This window comes from Parasteatoda tepidariorum, chromosome 6 (genome assembly GCF_043381705.1).
Source record: "Parasteatoda tepidariorum isolate YZ-2023 chromosome 6, CAS_Ptep_4.0, whole genome shotgun sequence".
NCBI lineage: Eukaryota > Metazoa > Arthropoda > Arachnida > Araneae > Theridiidae > Parasteatoda > Parasteatoda tepidariorum.
The window spans coordinates 75,166,843-75,192,450 of record NC_092209.1 but is presented as its reverse complement, the minus strand read 5'-3'; the positions used below and the strand labels follow the sequence as shown (position 1 = coordinate 75,192,450).

The 25,608-nt window shown below is 26.5% G+C and overlaps 1 protein-coding gene and 1 long non-coding RNA gene across 2 annotated transcripts in view; both read right to left on the bottom strand.

The window, feature by feature from the left end:
* The window catches only part of LOC107440373 (histone-lysine N-methyltransferase PRDM9-like), a 29,242-nt gene extending 10,171 nt beyond the window's left edge, over positions 1 to 19,071 (bottom strand). The window contains exons 1-3 of the mRNA XM_071181853.1: positions 18,939 to 19,071; positions 17,102 to 17,191; positions 15,800 to 15,876 (exon numbers count right to left, since the gene is read on the bottom strand). Coding sequence (XP_071037954.1) covers positions 15,800 to 15,876; positions 17,102 to 17,191; positions 18,939 to 19,071 — 300 coding nt within the window. The remainder of the gene's footprint in view (positions 1 to 15,799; positions 15,877 to 17,101; positions 17,192 to 18,938) is intronic.
* An 833-nt stretch (positions 19,072 to 19,904) lies between these two features.
* LOC122270213 (uncharacterized) lies at positions 19,905 to 22,424 on the bottom strand. Its single transcript, XR_006225672.2, has 3 exons — positions 22,313 to 22,424; positions 20,053 to 20,133; positions 19,905 to 19,949 (listed from the first exon to the last, which is right to left on the bottom strand). It is a non-coding gene; the product is annotated as an uncharacterized lncRNA (long non-coding RNA).
* Positions 22,425 to 25,608: the final 3,184 nt, after the last annotated feature.

The following is a 25,608-nucleotide window of genomic DNA, read 5'->3' as shown; positions in this document are numbered from 1 at the left end:
GTTATGAAAAACATCCAACATAAGTTATTATTGTAAAGAATCTAACATTAATTATAAAAAATGACTAATTGTTGGTGTAAAATTTAAAAAAAAAAGCTACCAGTTAGAGTGATTAAATATATGTATGTACTGTAACGGAAAACAATTATATAAAATAAACATGATAATATTAGTAAACAGACATAAAATTTATGTCCATAAATGCTTAGGTAGCGAAGAAGTTAACTAATGTGTAAATTTAAAGTTGCAATTCGCAATTAATGCTAAAAACTCAAATTTAAATTTAGATTCAATTATGAAAAACAATAATACAACACAGAAAATGAAAAATTTATATAAATGGCAAACATATCCAAGTGAGTCGCATTTATAGTATTTTTTATCAATTTATAAGTTTAAACAGTAAGAAAAACGGTAAGAAAAACGGTTTAATTTGTGATTTTTAATTTTAAAAACAAATGCCCGCTAATGGTAAAAATTATGTATTTGGCATGTTATTACAATTATGCACTTCTTTTATCAATAAGAAACATTTTTAGATATTCAGAATATACGTATCATTTTTTAGGCACTTGTGTTTCTGGTATGAAAGTAACATGTCAACAAATGAAGTCTTATAAATTATGAACTAGATTAAGATGCTTTAAAATTTATGCATATTTAAATTCATGTTTAGATTTAATTTTAATCTTCTTGATTTTTAAAGACATCTAATATTACATTTTTTTAATAAACATAGTAACCATTATTTTATAATTTTAAATGATACTTTTGTTACTTGTAAGCTATGTTTATGAAAAAACAAGTGCTTAGTGGTAATCAGTTCTTACCAATTTGTTGACTTTCAGGAATACTTTGCTGATTTATTGGAAATTTGTTTACTCTTGAAGAAGCTTTTTCCTCGGACTCCAGAGATTTAGAACGCTTCGAAACAACCCCTAAAATTAAACAAAAATTAAACAAAACTAATAAGCAAGAATTACGTCATATTTATGTTCTATTACATTAACAACATTTTCTGCATGTAAACAATTATTTTCATTACAATTCCGTCGCAAAATTTTAGTTCTATGTCTAAATTTATGTCCATATCGACTAAATATTCGGAACATAAAGACAATAAAAAGTACATAGACCTCTTTTCGACATCTTATGACTGCAAAAATTTTGTTTTATTCATATTATCTTAAAAATGCAATATTTTATGAAATTGTTTTCTTTTTTCTTAATTCAAAAGCGCAGCAAATGTCCTGTATACCTTTTAAGAGTAAAGTTTCAAGATTGTTCATTTAAAAATTTTCTCTGCCTAGTGATTATTTGAAATTTATTTTACATTTGCTCCAGTTTGACAAAATGTTTTAGAAAAAGTATTATTTCTGACATATTTAACTATTTAATGAGAAGAAAATTATTAAGTATGATTTTCATGAATAAAGCTAATGTAATGAATATTTGCAAATAAGATGAATTAGCAATGTAAATACTTTTATAAAATATTTATTCTTTTTTTCCAGAATTTTTTTTATTTTCCATTTCAGACTGATGTAAGTTGGATATCTTGAAAAAAAGGAAAGTTTAAAATGGTTTTCTATTTCTAACTAATTAAAGTTAATTTAATTATTATTTAAAGTATACAAATGTGTAACTCTATAAAATTACCAAATTCTTCGAATAAATTTTTTCTGAATTATTTTAATGATTAAAATACCTCGCTATCAATAAATTAATGCAAAATTCATGTTCTGCATTCCACAAAAGATCACAATATTTTGTTTTCCATCATATAACCATAAATAGCTACTAGTTTTATTAGATTAAAAATACAGCCTTGTAAAATAATTACAAATTATTGCTATGTTCTTATAAGAAAATACTTTAGAAGGTAAAGCAGTAGAATTCAAAAATTTTCTTGGTAATAAAATCATTTTGAAATAAAAATGACGTTAATTATTTGGAATCAAAAAATAAATTTTGAAATTCAAATGTCACCTACGAGCTGTGATAAGTGATTCTTTCATAGGATTAGAAATACTGGTGCAAAATGTTAACAGAAATTACAAGCAAAACTATTCAATCGTAACCCAAGTTTAAACCAACCCCATCTCCCTTTACCGAAAGAATAATTTGAAAATATTTCAATTAAATTCTTATTCTATTATTCTATTTTTTGTTAAAACTATTAATGTAGCTCTTAATTTTTAATACATTACCTATAAAAACAGAATTTTCAAAGACCTAAATATTTAACATATGCTGCATTTAATCCCTATTGCGTAAACATAATCATCTATAACACAGTATAATCATTTGTAACTGCTTTGACTTAATAAAGTATGTGATTTTATTTCTGTTAATCACAGGATTAATTTGTCTACAGAGACAACAAAAAAATTAAAACAATTAATAAATTTAATTTACAAATGGAATAACAATATATTAATATAAAATCATATTAAAATTATAGATGAATAAAAAGTTTCAAGCATTGTCTTTTAGAATTGGATTGAAACCCATTTGAAAGTAACTAATGATCTATATTAACAATGCTGAAAAATATTACTGTAATTACTCATTGTTGCTGTGTAAAAATTAGTGAAATCTGAAAGACAATTATGGAACACATAAACATCTTTATGGAACATCTTATTTAAAATCCAAATGTAGTCTCAAGGAAATAAAACATACCTAAAGATTTTAGAACTTCCCACCTTCTAATTACATTTGAATATCGCTTTCGTTCGTACTCAGTTAGAGATTCCCAGCTACTGTTACAAGGCAATTTATTTATTTCACAAGTTCCATTCATTTTTCACGTGAATACAACAAACCCACTATCGACATTTAGAACAACTTTATATTATGAAATATCGCTTGCTTTCTGACGAGATAAATTTCTGTATGGCAGACGATTAAAAAACATTTGGAATGATACATTTAAGTATTATTATTATATTTTAAAAATATTAATTACAATTGAATTAGAAATTTTGGCAAAGTTTTGTTTCATAAGTCTTATAAGTAATTTAATTTTTATATATTGAAATAAATAAAAAAAATTATGCAACACTTTTCGAATAAAATAATATTGTTAAATGCCGTTTTCTTTTTTAATCAACTTTGAATAAAAAATCGTTTGAGTTTAATTTTATTTTGAAAATTTTTAAGATGTAAAGCAGACGATAATCTTTCAGCAAATCATATCAACTCAAAAACACGATAAAACAAATATATTATTTAAATTTCAAGTATAATTCGTGAACGCAACGACCTTTAGGTGTCGCTGTTATTTTAGACGAATTCCTGCTAGCAGCTATTTGAAAAAAATATTGTAATTCGAGGTAAAGCCCAGTGCCTGAGAAATCGTTCTACTAAATTTAATAATCTAGTGTGAAATGCCTATTTAAATTTCCCATTACATACTTTTCTGCATCATATTACTTCAAACATTAAAATCATGCAAAAAGTGTATAGAAACACATAGTGTTATACCATTTAATTTTGCAAAAAAAGATTTTTTCAACAATTTTTATCGAAAATGTTAAGATTTCAATAGAAAATCATTATTTATAAACTTAAAATGGTAAAATAAAAAATGCTTACTGTAAAGAAAAACAATCAAAAAATTCCTCATATTGAGATAAAAAAGCTTCCATATTGTTTCTTTTTTCTTGTCTAAAAGTTTTTAGTCAGGCGTAGAAAACCATTCTGTAGAGAATTATCATCAAATTCGAAAAAAAAAAATTTTACAAGTAAATTTTTTTTTATTAAAATCATAACACTTACTTGCTTTATAAATCCGAAGAATTCCACAACAAAATTTTATAGTTGTTATAATTGTAAGATCTCGATATCAATTTTAATATGTAACTTCAGAATAGCTAAATTCTAGGTGAAATTATTCATTCAAAGTTAAGAAACACTTACCGAGTAAACGATAAAAAATTATTAATTATCAATACAAATGATACCATTTTCAAGTGATTCGGATGATTCTTTATTGGTGTTTTCGGAAAAATATAGATTCAGAAATATATACTATTCTATAAAGAAAAAGAATATTCCATAACTATTACAGTTCTGCACATTCTAAAATCACATTTATTCAAGTAAACAATGTTGACTTCACTTTAATTTGTAATGAATTGAAGCAACAAAAAAAATATTTTATTGAAATACACACATCTATAACAGTATGCGATCATGAAATCGGAAGTTATCGATGGCAAGTTCGCTAATAATAAAAAGATAAAAATTATTGAGAAATAGTTCTTCAAATGTTGGGCGCGTTCTGTTTCAGAAAGATTTGCAAATGTTCTGGGCCGTTTTTTCAAGAGCTTCTGCCTCTTCTTTAGGGAAATTTTGCTTCTTATTTGCTGCAAAAAAGGCGTTCTACTCTACCAATATTTCTGATAGAACTAAATGAAAATTTAATAAATAAAAGCCCGAAAATTTACTACCAGCTAGAGGGCGTGATCAAATGTTGAGATCGTGAATTGCCAAAAGTATGCCATAAAGAATAATTTTATAATTAAGTTTTTTTTCATACTTATATTTGAAAGATAAATAGATAAGAAATAAAAGTAAAGTTTGAAAAATAAAAATTAAGAAGCATATAAATAAACGTTGCATTGTTGAATTTTTTAAAAATTACTTTGTCTTCATCCAGATATAATAAACAGAAATAGGGACCTAACTTAATGTTAGGTATTAAACGCCGACAGATATACTTCCAAAGTACGTGTTTAGGTAATGATAAAAAATTTGTATTGGACATTTCCTCTTCATAAAATAGGCTGGTTTTTGTTTATGCTATTTCACTCTTGATCTAGTTAATGTCTGAAAATGTTTAGTAACATTTTTTTTCCTTTTTCTTTCTAGTTCAATAATGGCTGTAGTTTTATGGTTTTCATGTCCATTATCGCTTTGCCATTAGATCAACTTCATCGACTAGATCAACTCCAACAGAGATATCCAATTCAGAGGCTGAACTAGATCAGTGTTTCATTGAATGAACTTCCTTTTTCTCTATTCTTATTGGACAATTCGTATTCTTATCCGAGTAGACACATATTCTCATGGGTTGGATCTAGAATTGATTGATTTGTATTAGAAAGGTACAGATAGAGGTGACATCAGCTTAAACTTCTGTGCACCACAAACAAAGCGTAGTGAGACTCATAAGAAATCAGGCTAAATAAACATTTACATAAAAGCAGCACACGATCAAATTTTAAAGAAAAAACAGGTGATCATTTTGGAATTTCTTGGAGTCGATTGTTTTCCAAACTGAGTTTTTCTTCTCATATTCATCAGCATGCATTTAAAGTATTTTTTGTTTGTTCTTTTTATCATTTAGGATTATTCTTTTTATCAACTAGGAATAAAATGAGTAAAATAAAAATTATTATTGTACATTTCTAGTTGTATTAAAATCATATTTTAATGGTTGAAGAATTTTGTTGACTGCAATACATTTTAATATTTGACGGAAATCATATTTAATTCTTCAAAACTAATCTGAGCTTTAAATTTAGAATAGAAAAATAAATGCTCGATTCCACTAAATTTCAAAGTTATTAAGATCCATTAAATCTTTTATAGAATTTTGATTCTATTTGATTTAACGACATGTGTTAACTAATATCTAAGAGTTAATATTCAACATACAAACGTGATATTCAACATACAGAAAAAGACAACGCGAAAACTATGCATCTTTTTCCAGTAAAAAATAATATTTTAGTCGATTCAGAACTTTGCATAATAGATTCTGTATGTAGACTTATAAAACAAAATATTATAAGTCAAGCACGGAAGTTTTGCCGGGAAGCTAAGCAATTGCCGAAACCTAACGCTCTTCAATTAAATCTTCTCTAATAAATAACTATACACTTGCCCACTAGGTATAGAATTCTATGTCAGTGAGTACTAAACTTTGTCTAATGAAGCGAATTATCAGACTTCAAAGATTGTTTCACTCATATGGTAAATTTTCTGAAAATCACTATAATAATGAAGGATTGCGCTGTTACGAATTGACAGATTTTAATATAGGAAAAGCTAATATAGGAAACGGCAATCGAATATCTTTTCTGAGGTACAAAATTAATTTCGTAAATTACAGCGAATCTGTTTTCGACTACAAAAGAACTCAAGTTTCAGACAAATCTCTATTTTGAATCTCTATTTGAAATGGTAAATATTTGTATATGTATACAAGACGCGTTTTGTTCCAGTAACCGTAATACGTTGAAATTACGTTTCGATTCTGCATTGAATTGTCGCAAGTATGCCTCATTGCAAAAACTAAATATCAAAGCCATCTAATCATTATTTAACTGTTATTTACAATAAGGGGTACAGGCAGTATCATAAGCCTTTAAATAAATTCAATTTTGAGATTTTCATTCTAGTTATTTTACGAATTCTAACAACTTCCAGAGGTTTCTACGAAAATTCTAATTTTGAGGATACTAAATCAACGCTTCTGGATCATTAGATTAACGGGATTTATACAATAGAGAAATCTAAGCTGACGTCACTTCACTTTACTCTAAAATGATGGTAAAACAGCCGATAACAATCAGTCCATCCAATTAACAATAAAATTTACGGTAAAGAGCATTTTTTACCTTTACGGCCTTGAAACCGTTTACAACTAGCATGGTTAAGAAACCATGAATACTAAACTATGCTGGTTTTTAACTCCCATGGTTTCAAATATGTCAAATAGAAATTTAACTGGACATTAGAGATATTTTAGCAGATTTAAGGGGCTGCCATCTATGGGTGAATGAGAGTATCGTATTCTAATAAACCGGGGTCTCAAACGGAGTAGCGCAGGAGAATGGAAACTCTTCTTGTATCGAAGGGAAAAGTGGAAATATTGTGGTGACATCACAGTGACTCGAACCCTATTCTATCAGTCATGAGATTGACAGATTAACCCTCTCGGCTACAATATGTACTGATCTACAAGGAACTAAGTGGTTTCATTAGGTGGGCCTAGATGGTGCTATAAAATTCTTGTTGTTTAATAATATTAGTTGAAGCCAGTTAATAAACGTTTTTTCTTGCAATCAACAGTGTTAATTACATCTTATTTATGGTTATTTGACTGTTTTGTTTGAATATTGTAAAATTACAAAGAAAACAATTGATATTTAATCATTTTTGAAGAGAAATTTCTAACAGTGTGGTAATAATCGTTACACGCCAACTTGACAAATAGGTTTATGTAATGTCATCAACTTTCAAGGGAAAGTGGATTTTACTTGATTATAAATGGATTGGATATTTATTGTTTATTAACGCAAATGCAAAGATAAATAAAATCACATTATTATAATTAATTGAAAAAAATGAGTTATTTTGCAATTAACTGCAATTTTAAAATATAATGAAATATAAATTTTTAATGAATCAGAATTTAAATTGCTTACTAGTGTTTTTTCATTCATGGATAAAATTGAAAATTTGCTTTATTTCTATCTATTCACAGGCGAAATTTTGTTGTACTTATTGTTCTTTTAAACTTCTCGGCTGATTACTGTAAATAAGTGATTATTACTGTGAAGCTTAAATTAAGATTTGCTGCTTTTTTTTATCTGATAAAGCAAAATAGCTATCTCATTTTAATTTGCTTAAAAAATTAATTTTAGTGCTCTAAGCTAAACTTTTCGTAATACTTTTTAATCATGTTGTGTGAGTAGAACCATAAATTAACAGTTTTATTCACCTCTGGATTTAATTCGCTTAAACATAGTTCATCACATTTGAAGTTTTTTTTACCTATTTTTAACGCAATTGAATTATTTTTAGTCAAATTATTACTAACGCTGTAGTACTGAAATACCCTGCTAACTAATGAGATTATAAAAAAACCAAATTGCATGAAATATTTATAATTAAATACTGATATGTTTTACGAATACAATTCTAAACAACAATTTGAGCGTTTTACTTATTTATTTGAATAACAAGTGTATTCTGTTTCATGCTGTTAACATTTCAAAACTGAAGAAAGCTTTCGATTGCGTTTATTACTAATTAATAAAATAATCGTGTCATAATTCGTGTTTCTGCATAATATGCAACTTTGTATGAAAAAAATAGTTTACTACACTCACTAAAAATGCCAATTTTGACGTTTAAGTAATTAAAATTTGTAACGAAACTTACCTATAAATATGTCGTCTCTTTTATTCTAGTGAATTTAAGCTGTATTTTTGTAATGATTGTTGAATGCCCAATAAAATAAATTTATATTTATGCAATTACAATGCAGTAATGGTGTTGGTAATAGCTGATTAATTTCTTGACGAAGTAATTATATTAATGAAAATATTGCTAAAAATTAAGTTTTAAGTTCCGAAAACAACTGAATTTTTATACTAAAAATATATACTATGATTATAAAATTTGAAAGATAAAATTTTAAGTAACTTAATTTGCATAGATTTAGTTAAGTGTTATCGTAGGCAATATTAATAGCCTTGTTAATCTAAACATTTATTTAAAACTACGTAAATTTTGAAGAAAAAAATTAATAAAATTGGTATTTGGTATATTACGAAACTGATAAATATTTATAAAAATTATTTGCTATAGCTTTTACATAAAAAATTTTTTGATGGAGTTCAATATCAGAATATAATTCTTTTTTAATCCTCCATTTAAGTTTAGCATCGACATTTTAATCATAAAAAAAAATTCTATAGCTTATATCTGAAATTTACTTAAATTATTCATGGAATATTCGAAGAAGAATGCTCAATGTCCGGGTAAGAAAAATAAAAGCACTACCAACGCACTTCCAAGCCTTTCTGGAGCCAATTTGAGCTTTTCAGAATGTATATGAATATTCATAAAAGGAACTTCGCCAGCCATCTTAATTAGGTGTTTCCACTATTTCAATTTCTAAACACAGTCTTCGGTTATAGTACACACTCTCTTCCATTCTAAATTAACTGTCAAATTAACCCAAGCCATAAGAGCTTCGATGCTAAAATTTAACGCTTTACTTAGATATTCATGACCGGCGTAATAAGGATTCATATCAGTGAACTTCTTGCAGTGTTCTTTTAAACGGGAAGTAATTTTTGAAATTTAAATGCATTTATGTTATTTAATTCTTCAAAACTAAAAACTTAGTTAAAAAATAAAAAAGAATTATTTAATATACAGATATAGATTTTTAATAGTCACTCAAAATATAATATTTTTACGTCCTTATGAAAAGTATGGTGAATAAAGCTAAGTAAAGTTAGCAATGAATAATATGCTGAGAGGGGCAAGGCGAAAAAAAAAGTTTTATTGGACAATCTAACTGGTTTTGAATGTTTTTAATACTACCTCCCTCAAGAGTTACAGCACAGATTCAAATACCTATATTATCATCTATAATTAATTTTTGACAACAATGGTGCAACTTTCTGGAAAATTTGGAAAAATACATTAAGGCTGGTAATTTTTGAAAATCTTGTACATTCTTATTACCTTATTGTTAATGCTGGATCTTACCTTACTGTCACTCTATATTGCACAGGTAACATGTACAATAACTGTTTTACATGCCTAGTAATTCTTTATTCAGCAAAGCAAACGATACACAGATATAGCACACTTAAAAGGATATCCGTTGCGTGCCAATTCTTCCCGGAAGTTATGAGTATTCTTTGAAATTATCTTCTTTAGAGTTACTCAGGAGTTTTAAACATTCAGTACTCAAAATGAGAAAAAGTGAACACCGTGAATAATTTTAGATCAAAAGATTGGAATTTTACGTCCTAGGACTCAATTTTAGTGATTCGAAGGTTTAACCTTAAATATGCAAATTATTTAGAGCAGACGTTATTTTAAGTGACGAAATTAGACACAATAATGTATTTTCTCTTAATAACATACCTTCTTTTCGACCTATTCGGGTTCTTGATCCTCAAAATATGGGAGTAGTCGCAATCCAGAAAATATGCTCTCTATAGTTTTGTCCGGAGAACGATTGTAAATTTTAACCCCTTAGCACTAATTATTACGTATTGCATCATGTTTTGAAAAAAATTTAGTAAATCAAGGCATTTTTACCAACAATTACAAAATTTACTTATCTAATGATAAATTCACGCAAGAAATAATGTTTAATTATTATTCATACTTTTTTTACTATTTTACATTATAATAGTCAAAACAAATTGAACTGCAAAGTAGACAAATTTGAATGTCATTTTAAATTATGTAATTTTAAATGGCAAAATACAAAATTTGAAAGAAATCGGTTGAATGTTTCTCGAGAAATCAGATTTTAAACATAGTATTTATTAGATTTTGATAAATCGAATTTTTTCATGTTGCTCATATTGAAATCAACAATTGTTATATTTTTTCATTGAAATGGAATTATTTTTGGTTTTACAGATGAGTCGAAATGCCCAAAGAATATTAAATTATAGGAATCTAAAACTAAAAGGAATCTTGAAACGAAACTCAAATTGCAGAGGATTGTTGATTAAAGCTTAAAATCTTGAAAAATGCTGAATTGGAAGGAAAAAAAATTATTTCATGTGTTGTTCATTAAAACTTCGACCAGTTCTAAATTTTCAAATATTGTGTTTTTCAGCGGCATTTAAACCTTCGCAAAAAAATTATCTTTATAACAATATAGATTTGTATATAGCTTGTGAAATACAGATTAGTACTTTTAATGATAATATTTGGAAAACAGAATTTTTTTTAAATTTAAATTACCATTTTTTCTGTATTTTAAGATTTAACTAGCAATGTTAATAATTAATATTAATAATAATTAATAACACTGTTAATATAAAGATTCTTTACGCTGTATATGCATATTTTTCGGGAAAATAAATCATGCAACATTTTTTTAAATTCGTTTTTGCGGCAGAAATGAAATTTAGTTTAAACTTCAACTGTGAGTGTAAGTTCATCGCAACTGTAAAATCAAGCCGTATCGTGATTATTTGACATCTTGCATGAAATTGATTGCATGCTATCAGTGTCCATTTGCCATTTATTTATACATTACCCTGATACACACACTATTTCTTTCTATTCTGCTTACGTTTATTTCTTCCATATAAACTTAACCTGAAAGCAATTAAAGGATTTAAGAAAAAACTTATCAATTGATATAAAAGAAGATAACGTATTTTATTTTTATTTCAATTACTAGTGCGACATTACCTAAGAAAAACTGTTCATTTTTTAAATCATAGTGTTTTAACCCATGTGAATTTCAAATTTAAGCTTTATAATATTAATAGAACTTTTAATAACGAAAACGTTTATTGTGCACTAGTATTTCCATCTTCTTTTAGAAGGGTAAATATTCTGCTAAAAATTAAAAACTACTTAAAATAATTAAGCAATACCTATGTCATTAAATAAGTTTTTTGTCTCAAATTGCCAATTGGCTTTTTCATCTTATGAAGTTACTTAAAGTATAACTGTAAAATGGTTGATTGCTGTAAAATGTTTTGAAACAAAAATTCGTTTCTATTAACCAAACTTATACTTTAGGAAATACTAAACATATTTGTAGCTAAGAGTTTATTTCAAAGTCTCAAAAGACAGAGGTATAAGTGATTTTATTAAAAAGAAAATACAAACACCATGTCGGCTACACATTCAGTCCCTGGCCAAATGATTAGACGCATTATAAGATTCTATGTAGAATCTTAATTATCAGGCGATACTATACAGATTTATTGTTTTTACGAGACTGAAACCGGTTTGCACTTGTTTAAGTTCGTGTATTAATAGGAAAAATTGGACGATAAATAATGTAAATTAGACTATTGGATAAATTAGATTATATATTATATAAATATAGAATATTTATTATATCAGGTATTATATTAGTATATTATAATAATTGAACCAAATTACAATACTCACGGTAGTTTTTAATAATTACTTATATTGCACGAGTTTATATGCAATACTTTTATATATAAACATACATATAATGGGTTTTAAATGTTATTGGATTAGATTTCTTATTTAGTGGGATAGGAGATTTTTAATATTTTCCTATTTGTATTTATTTTTAACATATTGCATTACAATGTTAACCAATTGAAACACGAGCGTCAACAAGTGCAAACTGGTTTCAACAGCGTAAAAACAATAAAGCTGTATAGTATCACCTGAAAATTAGGATTTTACATAGAATCTTATAATGCGTCTAATCAATTGGCCAGGGACTGTACAACTATATCGATTTAAAAATTAAAACTAAGATTTATAATAAAAGTGAATGGGGAAAAAACTCCCAAACAATTATTTTTGTATGAGAAATAAATAATATAAAGGAAAATAAAGTCCCCGCCTCGAAATTTACTGCTCTTCTATTAAGCTGACTTCAATAGTTTTCGTCATCAATGTATTTCAAATGTAAGGAAAAATAGACGTTTATTGTAAATGTTCCTACTATACTTTCTTCATACAAATTTTTATTCAAACTGTAAGTAGAGATCAATTTTATCTCTCATTCTTTATGACAGTATATTGACATTATGTGCATTTCTTTATTTATTTACTTGTATTGAGGATGCATGCGGTCTTTGTGTCGTTTAAGATCACTCGGTTGAGCAAAACCTCTTTCACACAGGTGACACTTGTGGGGGAACTGTTTTGTGTGTTTCAGAATAACGTGTCTATTAAGAGTGGAAGAGTCTGTGGCCCTGTATTGGCAGGTGGAGCACTTGTAGGGTCTCTGCAGTGTGTGGATTCTTATGTGTCTGTGAAGAGCTGATGAATGGGTGAAATCTCTTCCGTAGGTGGAACATCGGTAAGGTCTGATGCCGCTGTGACTTCTCACGTGTATCTCCATGTCTCCTTTTTGAGTGAAGTCTCTTCCGCACTCTCCACAAGAGAAGGGTCTCTCTCCACTGTGGATCCTCAGGTGTGCCTTGAGACTTCCTTCTAGAGTGAATGTATTGTGGCAGTGTGGACATCCGTGTCTCCTCTCATCCGTGTGAGTAGTGAGGTGATTGCGGAGATGATCTGACCTGTTGGTGGAGTAGATGCAGTGGGGACATCGGTGCCTTCGATCGTGTCCCTGATGAGGATGTGTCCTCCTGTGTCGCTCCATGGCATCCACGGATGTGAACAATGAACCGCAGACATCGCATGCAACACCTTTTACGCCTATAAAATAAACATAAAATAAACTATGTTTAACTCGAATCTAACTGCAAGTTGTTGCAAGAATAAAAATAGCATTGAATGTAGACACATGAACCACACATGCAATATACTCTCGGAAGCAATTTTTGATACATATTTTTATGCTTTTCTCTAAAAAAATCATAAGAAAATATCAAATTTAATAAAAAATAACAATTTTTCGTACTTTCTATTTCTTTTTTCCTTCTTTTTCATTTATTGATTGCTTTTTGAAATATATATATATTCTGAAGAAAAACACTTTTAATGAGAAAAAAATCTAATCTTATGATATTGTTAAATTGTATAATTTTTGCAAAAACTGTAATTATAAAAAATATAACTGTTTTATTTTTTTAAAAAAGACGATAATATGATAGACACAAATGCTTTTTTCTTTTCTAATCGAACGAAAAAATATTTAAATTAAATACAATGTCATTAGTTATGACGCGTATGAATTATATAATAAGAATAACAATTTAGCATGAAAACCTTGCTAAGTTCGAAAAATATTAACGACATGTAAGTCACAGATTAAACTTCCTCAATGGTACATAAATAAAACTTAAAATGAAAATTTTTTTTAAAATAATTATAGTTTAATTTAGGATACAAAACTTTACTGTATAATCAAAAAACAGAAGCACTTTTAAAATTTTATCTGCTAATTTTAATTATCTTAACTTATTAGACATAGATTTCATCATTCGTACTTAATTGATTAGCTTCGATGTCCCTTTTCAAGCTGATTCCAAGATCAGCAGCATATTTTCCTCCATACCACACCAGAAGCTCTTGAAATGGTAACACTTCTCTGTAAGTCTTGTAATAGATTTGTTTCTTGTACTGTATTGCCACTAAATTTTGTTTCTCTTCTTTATCAGCACAATTGACGAATCTCAACCAGTTGGAAATATCCTTTTTGAACCCTTCAATATAATGATCCACTCTACCTCCCTTCCATACCTAAACAAAAATTAAATTAACATTATCAATTGAACTTAAAAGCTTTTAAGCATTAAATTTTAAATGAAACAATTAATTAATAGTCAAACTAGAAAAAATATGCTAAAATATATATTTCTAAAATTATAATCATAATTTAAAAAAGCATCTAATTTGAAAAATTGAAAAAAAAAATAAGTAACTACCATCCAAGAATAGCCAGATTTTTCTGCCTCTTTTCTTGTTCTAATAATCTTTCCCTTGTAAGGACCGAACACTGTTCCTATAGGCAATGGGATTTCTGTCCATATTCAAGTCCTGCTTTTGGAATGCTCGATATTCCAATAGAGAGAAAACTTGGAATTGTAAGCTCAGCTCGTTCTGATGAGTTTTTGGGAACCTATAAAGCCAAAAATTCTCAAAAACGATCTCATGCAAAGAAACAAATCTTGAATCACTTTTTTCTTTTCAAAAGATGATACTTTTAAAAGATTTTTATTTAAATTTAGATGATGATATAAAACGTTCAACTAAAACTAATCTTTTGTATTTTAAAAATTTTCCATATCCAATAGTTTCACCGCCTTTTCAGAATCAAACCGAAAAATGATACTACCCCTACCAAACCCTGGAAACATTTTTGGCCCAAGAAAATTGCAACTACTGTTTTTTTTTATCCAACACGAGTTTCTCATATTTAAACCTATAAAAATATCAAAAAATTTACTTAAAGATTATGCTTTGTACAGTGAGTTTGTACTTTAAACTATAACTTTAAACTTTTAAGCAATATTATGTAGCATTTATTAAAATGTATACTACTGTTGGTAAATGCAATATTATTTATATCAGTTAAATAAGAAGCCTGCGGATCGCACACATTCAATCGTTTACTTTAGATAATTCAAAAACAATTAATTAGTGTTTTTTTATTATATAATTTTTTTATACATCATTTTTTAATAAAGTAATTTAATGTTGAAAATTTCAATTTAAAATTACTATTTGTCTTGTAAAATATGATAAAAACATGTATCTATCTTGTTTGTCTTTCATTGGTGAACTTATAATTATCTGTTTTTATTTTATTTGTTTGTATGGTTATGTAAGAAAAATAAGAATAATTAATTCTGGGGAAAGTAATAATTCAAATAAGCTTTAAAAAAGAAATTTTATGGTCTTAGGAGAGAAGGAATTCTTTCCAAAGTTGTCTTTAGAATATAATTTCCGTGTGCCCGAAATTTAAATTTATTTTAGAAAATATCATATAACAAATTTAAATCAGCAATAGGAATTTTTAAACAAAAACATTCATTTATAATATCTATAGTCTGGAATAATTTTTAAAAGGCTGATGCATACAAAACTTTCAATCCAAAAACTATTTTTAAATTCAAATCTAGCTGGAAACGCTTTAATATCTGGAGATATCGAATAAAGACTGTTTCTTAGGGCATGTCATTTTGTGATATAATGAAATATCACTTAGACAAACTTCTTCAATTTGTCAATCGCTGATAAAAAATAATTTGAAGAAAACTGCAAATAGTTAATAGATTCATACTTTCTGATCAACCTAATTTTTACTTTTATTTAAATTATTACTTTTAACCTATAACTATCAAATCAACATTTATTAATTCACTATTAAGAATTTACTACTTACTTTTCGATCACATACCCAAAGCATAGGGCCATGTTTTGGACAAGCACCTTTGTAGTCGCAGTCACAAAAATCACAATCTGCTCGTAGAAGAAACAAACCCCCAATATTCAAAATATACATAAAAAAATGACAATATAAATAAATATAAACTGAATTTTGCTGAATTAAAAAACTAATATTTTTGAAATTATTATGTTATATAGTTTTGACGATTAACAGAGCCAATAGAGATTTTGTTTTGTGAAAATTATGCATCTTAAATTACGAATTTGAAATTTGGTATTTTTTTAAAAAATATGGTAATTGTTTAACAGAAATTCTGGCTTTTAAAATCTTAGTTCTTTTAAACATTTTAGTAAGTACTTTGAATAAATTGCCGTTTTCTTTCTCTGCCACTATAATTGCCAAATTTTATCACATATTATAGAATCATATTTTAATGTTAGTTTTACCAAAATCATTGCCGAATCGTTTCGATTAAAATTACCGAGCTTTTAATGTACCCATAGAAACACGGTAAATTAAATCATATTCAAAGCATTCCATTTAATCATATTTTTTCTCAGAGTATTAATGTTATTATTGTTGTTATTTTATTTTATATTTTGAAATTTAACTTTGTTTTTAATTTGAGAAATAATTCATTAAATAAATGAAATTGAACACTATAAGATTCAAATAATAAAGTAAGATAGATAAAAGGAAACATTTATATTTCCATATTTGTATTACAATATGCTTGTTGGAATACGAAAATTTAAATTATTTTAACTTAAGTTTGTGTGATAGTTCTTTATCAATATTTTCTGAATGTATTGAAACATTAGCATGTATAGTAAGACGTGGTAAACTAAATAAATGTTAAAAAAAATAAGTTTTGCATTAGTGTAAATAAATTTTTATTTCAAGCATGATTTCGCAGTTTCAATCCGTTTAAATGCAAGAAAGTACGCTTTCGTCGAAATATTTATAGTATTATCATCACAATTTTTTAGTCACTGTTTTGATAACTTCACATTTTTTAAGAAACACCCTACAGTTTCAGAATAAAAAGCATTTTGACTTTCTTTTAAACTAGGACTTCATCTCTAAATACTTCAAGTTTCAAATTGATTAAACCTTTGATGGTAAAACAGGGTTAAACAAACGATTGAAATCAAAACAGTTTGTTATAATTTTAATTAACTTAAAGAAAGCAAGAAACTTAAAAAAGCCAACAAATAAAACTAAAAAATTAATATTCACATGTAATATGTCATCATCTATCATGTTTTAAAAATAATAGATAAGTTTTATATTTACACAAGAACTCGTCCTCGCTAGAGACATCTTCTTCTTCGTAAGATTTTTGCTTGATGTTCCTTTTAGGATAGCGACTTGGAATTTCAAGTTCTAAGAAAGAATAAACTGAACTCTTAGTCTTATATTTATTAATATTTTTGTTGTTGTTGTTTATAAATGATTAACATTGGCAATATTTTGAAATAGAAGCTCATGTCAGAATTAAAAAAGAGTCATTAAATAAGATAAAAACTTTTATCTTTCCTGAAATCGATAAAAAAAATGTTATTGCCTCAGTCAATTAAAAATGTCCATGATATATAATAGAAATTGAAATCACTTGTAACATTCTCTTGTTATAATATTAACATGAACTTTCGGAATAGTGTTCTATTCGCTCTCCTTTAAGTTTATTTCAGTTTATGCAATTTTAGCTTGAGAACTTCCGTTGGTCAAATAATTTTAGCACTATTATAAAATACACTTAATAAAGAGAATTCAATTTATAAAATAATTATTTATTATTATTCTGGATGTAGAATCTAGTTTCTTACTATTTCATCTAAAAATAATCTAAATATTTTGAATTCCAAGTTGTACAAACTTTCATTTCAGTTTTTGATACAGAATTTTCCAAAAGTACATGAACGCTAAACGTATATGTTACACCGATCTATAGAATATTTTTTGGTTATTTATCACTAGTACGCATTCACTGAGATCTATATATTTCGGGTTAATTTTTGTTACAAGAATATTTTGACTAAGTAAAAATGTATTTTTAGTGTAATTTTGAATACCCATTGACCATTGTACCAAAACTCTAATATTAGTATTTACATATAAGTATATATACCTATAAGTAGTGTGGAATTAGTAGAACACAACATAATTTTTAATGCTCAAGTTGACGCTTGGCATATTAATGTATCTATTATATATTAAGTGATGCGTTTGTGACCTAATGGCCTTAAATGTTTAATTCTTTCAAAACAAACTAGAAAAAAAAACCTATTTTTAAAAATAAAAAGACACAGTTCTAATAATTTGACATAGAGGACATATCATTAAAATTTTAGTAACAACGCTCAACTATCCAAGTCTGCCTTCTCAAACGAATGAACTCTTAGGGAAATTCGAAACGAATGAAGAATTGCCGTTATCTCAGTAGCTTCATGCACTTTAAGAAAATTCTAGATTAAATTACCTTAAAAAGTACCATCACTCATGCTGTCAGTACTTTTTACCTTAAATACATTTTTACTGGAATATATTACGAAACAAAACATCTGATATACCGTAGAATCACTCAAATTCAATAATTATAACTGCTAACATTACGGTATCATATTTTGCGGTGAAAATGAATTTTAAGATAAAATTAATTTTGCGGATGATGCAGCAACTTTGTACCTTAATTTAAACCAGACATTTTTAGAGTTAACTTGTTTATATGCTTGTTGTATGTCAAGATTTTGTACAATATGAATGAAAAAATGTTTGTTGCAATATACACGTATTTTCAAATTGAAAATATAATGTGTCATTGATTACCACTTGAATTCGAAGGAGGAGAGGTGGATATAATAACAGAATTTTATCAAGATTTAGTTCACATTGTTATTTATTCTTACATATATTAGTTATTTCATTATTTTACTGTAATATACTTTATTACGCGACGATTTTATACAAAGTCGAAAAATTAAAAAGAACATCCGATTTCCCAACTCCGTTCTCTATAATGTAAAATACTTATAAAGGAGTAATGATGTAAAATTATGATGGGTTTCTATATATTCTAGCATTTCCTATAAAAAAACACGTTTGCATTTTTAAATTAAATGAATCATTTTACCTTTGTCTATTTCGTATTCAGTGACCTGGTCATCTTCAGGTAAAAAGGGTTCCAAGTCTTTAAAATGACGCTGAGCTCTCTTCAGCAAACTCTTTGCAAGCTTCTTTAAGCCAAATTCTTTTGGATGAATCATTATCTCTGGTTCCTTGTGAAATGCAATGAATTTATTGATAAATAAGAAATATTATTCGATGTAAGTTATCTTTTACATAATTCATTATAACTAAATAAAGCAAATACAGCAAATGTATTTAAAATAAATTTTTCTCCTTGGAAACACAAAATACATCTTTGAACTAGAAGTGCAAAATGACATCGAGTATACTTTTCATTATGCCTTGAGTTTAATTCGATAAATATGCAAATATAGTGAACAGACGCCATCTAAAAAACCAATATTTTAAAATGGTAGTTCAAAAATAGAACACCATTTAAAATTTTTAAATAGCAATACTTGAATAGATTAACAAAACTCTTATCGAACATAAAATAAAAAAGGTAACAAATGTTTAAAGAACTGTAGTTTTATTTTTTTTATGACTTTTCAGCACATACTCAAGTAATAGATGCGTCATTAATATAAAAATAAATTTTTTCCGTGCCTATACGGATTAAAAGAAAATTCCTCAATTTTAATCGTAGGAAATTATAGAATAAGAAAAGGAAATATTTTAAACTCTGTTTAGAAAATTTTATCATAATAAATGTATTTAACAAACTGCCAGTGCTTGGTATTGACATAAATTAAAATGCATCGTCATGTACAATACGCAAGAAAAATGAACACCTTGAATAACCTTTGAGAGACTCCCTTTAAATATACAAAATAATTGTCTCCAAATAATAATCCTAAATCGCAATTTATTTTAAAAAATTTAGCAGTATTTCAATAATAAAGTGTCTGGAATTTGTGTAAATTTTTACAGGAAATTTTGCTAAAAATTCATTTTAGAATTTCACAACTTACATTTTCATCTTGTCTTAACTTTTTACGACGTTTCTTTATAATTTCTGAAAGAAAAAATATACTTTCATGTACCTTTTGTACAACAGCTCTATCATAAGTAAAATTGCATTTTTTTTAAAAAACAAGATAAACAATTATAACTCTTACTCTTTTGGCAAAGCTTTTCTTTTCTCTTTTGAGATTCAGATACAGCAAATAACTTGAAATTCGTTTTCTCGAAGTCTTTGACTATAAAAAAAAGTTAAGAATTTGGTTCATTAAAATATTTAATTGTACTATAAAGTAATAAGATTAAAAAAGTGAACGAAATCAATTTGAATTGCAGAATAATGCTAAAAACTTATGAAAGAGCAGTTTGTGCAGATAAATAAAGTCTTGGAAGCATATAAAATTCCAAAATATTTTATACTATTACTACTGTTACTAGAAGAAAATAGGTAATTTGTATAGAAGAAATCCTACTAGAATAAAATAGTAATTAGATATAGAGAAAATAGGCAATTCGTCGGATCACTTATTTTTTTATGTAACACGTCAGAGATCCACTGGATAAAATTTAAACTCTCAATACTTTATAAATTAAGTATTGAAAGAAAATAATAATTAAACAAAATTTTGTTATCATTTGAAAGAAATTCATGAATCTTTTTTTTTTACAAATGTACTGTTTCTCGTGCGCAAAACTTAAAACTATTGTTTTCAAGCAGTCAACCATAGGTTTAAAACAGTTTTTACTGATTATTTATTAAAAATTTTAACAATTGTTAATCCCTTCTCATATATTAAGGTTTTCTATAGCTAATAAAAATTTTAAGGAATGTCAACTTTGCATACGACTAAAATTAAAGACAGAAATTAAAAATTTGTACTTTCATGATAAAAACTACACTGGACATTCAAAATGCATGACTCTTTTTAAGGAAAGTTAAGAAAGTTACTAACATTTTCTCTTTTGAAAATTCAATTACTTCAGGTATTAAATCTTCTATTATGCAATAAATAACTGAATCATTCTAAAATTAAATAAAGTAATATCACTTTGCTTTAAAATCTGTTAGTTACTAATTTGGCTGAGCAAAAAATTAAGACTATTGAAAATTCGGTTGTAATTTTTTGTGAGCTCAAAAACGCTTATAATATATTGCTGATATTTTTTCTATCTTCTAACCACTTATCTCCTCCAAAAAGTCGGAAATACGCATCATTCTGTACCTCTTTATTACTGAAGTATTAAATAATATTGCAAGAAATGTTTTACAATTTCGAATTTCTGTTTTACTGTATAATAAGATTTAAAAAAAAGTAAGAATTGCTTATGAGTAAATATGAAATATGAATTGTAAAAGAATTTTTATATTTTAAATGTTAATTTGCTCCTGAAACAAGAACAAACATGCACAATGTTATTTTATAGTCCAATTTGGTTACGATAATGAATAAAACTAATATTTTTTTAAAAAACAAATTGAATTTTAAAATATGACGTTTCATCTAAATACAGTGCAATACTGCATTAAATTGCAGTTTCAAAATTGCTTTTATGCAAAATTTCGTTATGCATAATAAAACACACATACGCTTACGTGCATGTTCTTGACTATATTAATTTTGAATATCAAGTAAATATAAATTTAAAATCTTCATAAAGATCACATAACTAATAAGTCTAAAGTAAAAAAAAGTAAAAAATTGCTTCTGTTTATCCGGAAATTTACCCAAATAAATTACATGTTCTGGCATCTATTGTAATCACCAAAAATTTTAAGGGTCCGCGAATGTTTCAGTGAGGGTAGAACTATACATTTTCCTTAGGGCGGTTTTAGAAGCTGAGAACCAAGATCCGCGCATGTGGACCGAAGTAATGAAGAACTTAACTACTGTGTAAATTTAAAGTTGGAATTCAAAATTAATGATAAAAATTCAAATTAGACTTTAATTTTAATTCTAAATAAACAACAATACGTCATTGAAAATAAAAAAAAAATATATAAACGGCAAACAAATCCAAGTGAATTGCACATAAAGTATTTTTTTTTCAATTTATAAGTTTGAAAGGTAAGAAAAAAATGCATTCTTAAAATTTAAAAGTCAATAACAGTTAAAAGCAAAAACTAACTATTTGGAATATTATTTCAATTACATACTTCTTTTATTTAAAAAAAAATATTTTACATTTTCAGCATATATTATTTTCGCATGTTTCAAGTATGACAGTAACATGACAATAAATGAAATTTTATGACTTATAAATTACATTAGGATGATATTTTAATTCATCTTTTCTTCTATTTTTATCAAGATACCTAATGTTACATTTCTTTTAATCAAACATAGTTTATAATAGCGAAACTAGCATTTAAAATTGTAAAATAATGAATGATGAATAATATTTTGTTCAACGCCTTACCCTTTTGTTGTCTTTTAGGAATACTCAGTTTATTTCTTGGAAATTTGTTTATTTTTGAAGGAGCTTTTTCCGCAGGTTCCAGAAATTTAGGAAGTTTCGAAGCAACCCCTAAAATTAAGTTTATTCAGAACAACAAAATTAATAAAACAAGAGTTGCATCATTTTTATGCCTTATTACGTTAGCAACATTTTCTGCACGTAATCAATTATTTTTATCACAATACCATCACAAAATTTTAGTTGATTATGTCTTTATGTACTAAAAATTTGGAACATAATGACAATAAAAAACACTTAGATACTTTTCAATGTTTCATGCCAGTAAAAATTTTGTTTTATTCCTATTACCTTAAAAAAATGCAATAATTGGTTAAATTGTGTTTTTTCAGTTTAAATGCTCAGAGTATTTCTTGTATAACTTTCAAGAGTAAAGGTACATGATAGTTTTGTTTAAAAAAATTTCTCTTATCAGTGATTTTTTGAAATATATAAGACATTTTGCTTTAATTTAACAAAAAGTAAAAAAAAGCATTATTTCTTACAAATTTTACCATTTAATGTAAAGAAAACAATTTATTTGATGTGAATTTAATGACTAAAGTACATGTATTTTATATTTGCAAAAAAAATGAATTAGTAATTTATGTACTTTGTATGAAATATATTTGATCATTTAACGGAAATTTTCTTGCTCTTCTTTTTAGACTAATTAAGTTGAATATCTAGAAGAAAAAAAATATTTAAAATAATTTTCTACTTCTAACAAATGCAAATAAATTTAATTATTATTTAGAGTATCAAAATATATAATTCTATAAGATAGCTAAATTCCAATAATAAAATTTCGCTGAATTATTTTAATGATTAACCTATCACTTTTTAAATAGACTAAAGTACCGTTCATGTCCTGGATTCCACAAGAGAACGCAATATTATTCCTATTATCATGTAAATATAAGTAGCTGCTATCATTATTACATTAACGATATAACATTGTAAACTAATTACATATTACTACTATATTCTTATAGAAAAATACCTTAGAAGGTAAAGTAAAATAATGGAATTCCAAAATATACTTAGTAATAAAATCATTTTTAGACAAAATTATTTTGAATCAAGATGAATTTTTTAAAAAAAATGGCACCCATCAGCTGAGACATGTGATTTCTATGAAAGGTTTTTGAGGTACTGGCGCAACATCTTCAAGAAAAAACAAATAAATTGTTTAACCGTGTGACCATGGTCCAACCTACCCCACAGCCTTTTTCCAAAAGAATAATTTAAAAATATATCAATAAAATTCATATTCCAATTTTTTTTTGCTAAAACTATTAATGTAGCCCCTAATTTTTAATGCATTACAGGTGAAAATAAAATTTCAAAAGACATAAATGTTTAGCATATACTGTATTCAATAATCATATAGTTAAGCATAATCCTCTATAACTGGTTTGATTAATAAAGTATGAGAAGTTTTTCTGTTAATCGCAAGCTTAATTTGTCTACACAGACCGCACAAAAAAATTCAAAGAAAATAACTAATAAATTTATTTTACATGTGGAATAATAATATATTGAAATAAATTCCTATTAGACTTGTAGGTGAATAAATTTAAAACATTCTATTTTGGAATTGGATTACAAATCATTTGAAAATAACTAAAGATCTACATTAACTAATGCTTAAAAAATTGCTGTAATTATTCAATGTTACTGTATAAAGATTATTTACATCTGAAAGACAAATATGTCCACATTAATATCATTATGGAACATCCTATCAAAAATCCAAAAGAATTCTCAAGAAAATAAAACATACCTAAGGATTTTAGAACTTCCCAGTTTCTAATTACATTTGAATACCGCTTTCTTTCGTACTCACTTAGAGATTCCCAGTTACTTCTACAAGGCAATTTATTTATTTCACAAGTTTCACTCATTTTTCACGTGAATACAACACACCAAACATCGACATTTAGAACAACTTTATACTATGAAATATCACTTGCTTCCTGACGAGATTAATTTCTTTACGCAGACGATAAAAAAGCATTTAGAAAGAAAAGTTTGAGTATTATTATTATATTTTAAAAATATGGATTGCAATTCGAGGGGAAATTTTAACAAATTTTATTTTATAAGTTTAGAATTAATTTAATTCTTATAAATTGTAATAAATAAATAAAAACAATTATAGTGACATTTTTTGGATAAAAAATAATATTATAAACTGTTCTTCTCTTCTCAACTAACTCTGGAAAAAGAAAAAAAATCGTTTGAGCTTATTTTTATTTAGAAATGCAATTTTTTAAGAAGTGGGCAGACGATAATCCTTCATCAAATCATGTGAAATAATTTCAAGTAGAATCACGTAAAGTATGCTAGAAATCCATAGGAATATTTTTATAAAGAAGTTTTTCATTTTTTTCATACTTATATTGAAAGATAATAAAATAAAAAGTGAGAGCAATGTTTTAAAAATAAAGGTAAGAAGCATATAAGTAAATGAAACAATGCTGAATTTTATAAAAATAACTTAGTCTTCATCCCGATTTAATGAACAGAATTAGTGATAAATCTCAATGTTAGGTATCAAACGTATCATTTCAAGTGTAGTTACTAATGAAATCAAAAATTTTTAAACTTTGGACTGAAGTGAGAAAAATTTATTTTCTTAAGAACATTTCCTCTTCATAAAATATGCTGGATTTTGATTACGGTTCCGAAATTTTTTTTTCTTTTTTTTAAATTTTGTTTCTTCATGTACGCTTGCTTTAGCAGTAGATCAACTTCATCGATTAGATTAACTCCAACAGAGATGTCCGAGTCAGAGGCTGAACTGGATCAGTGTTTCACTATCATTGAATGACTGTCTTCACAGATTTCAGTTTGCACTATTTTCATTGGACAATTCGCATTCTTATCCTAATAGAAACATTATTGCATCTCTAATAAATTGATTTCAAGTGGAAAAGTAAGTGAAGTGACGTCAACACCACAAACAAAAAGTAGTAAGAACATTTACAGAAAAGCTGCACAAATAAAAATAAAACCTGATGATAATTTTGGAACTTCTGGGCTTTGAAGTTAGAGTTTTTTCTTCTCATTTTCGTCAGCGTGCATTCAAAGTATTTTTTAGTTTTTTTATAACTTGATCATAGTTTGGCGAGGATTTTAATATAAATATAAATACTAACAATGAAAAAGAATTTTGGGCCATTTTAAAAAACATATATTGGCTGGAAGTAAAAATCAATCCAGCCAACTGAACGGTAAAAGGACAAACATCAATT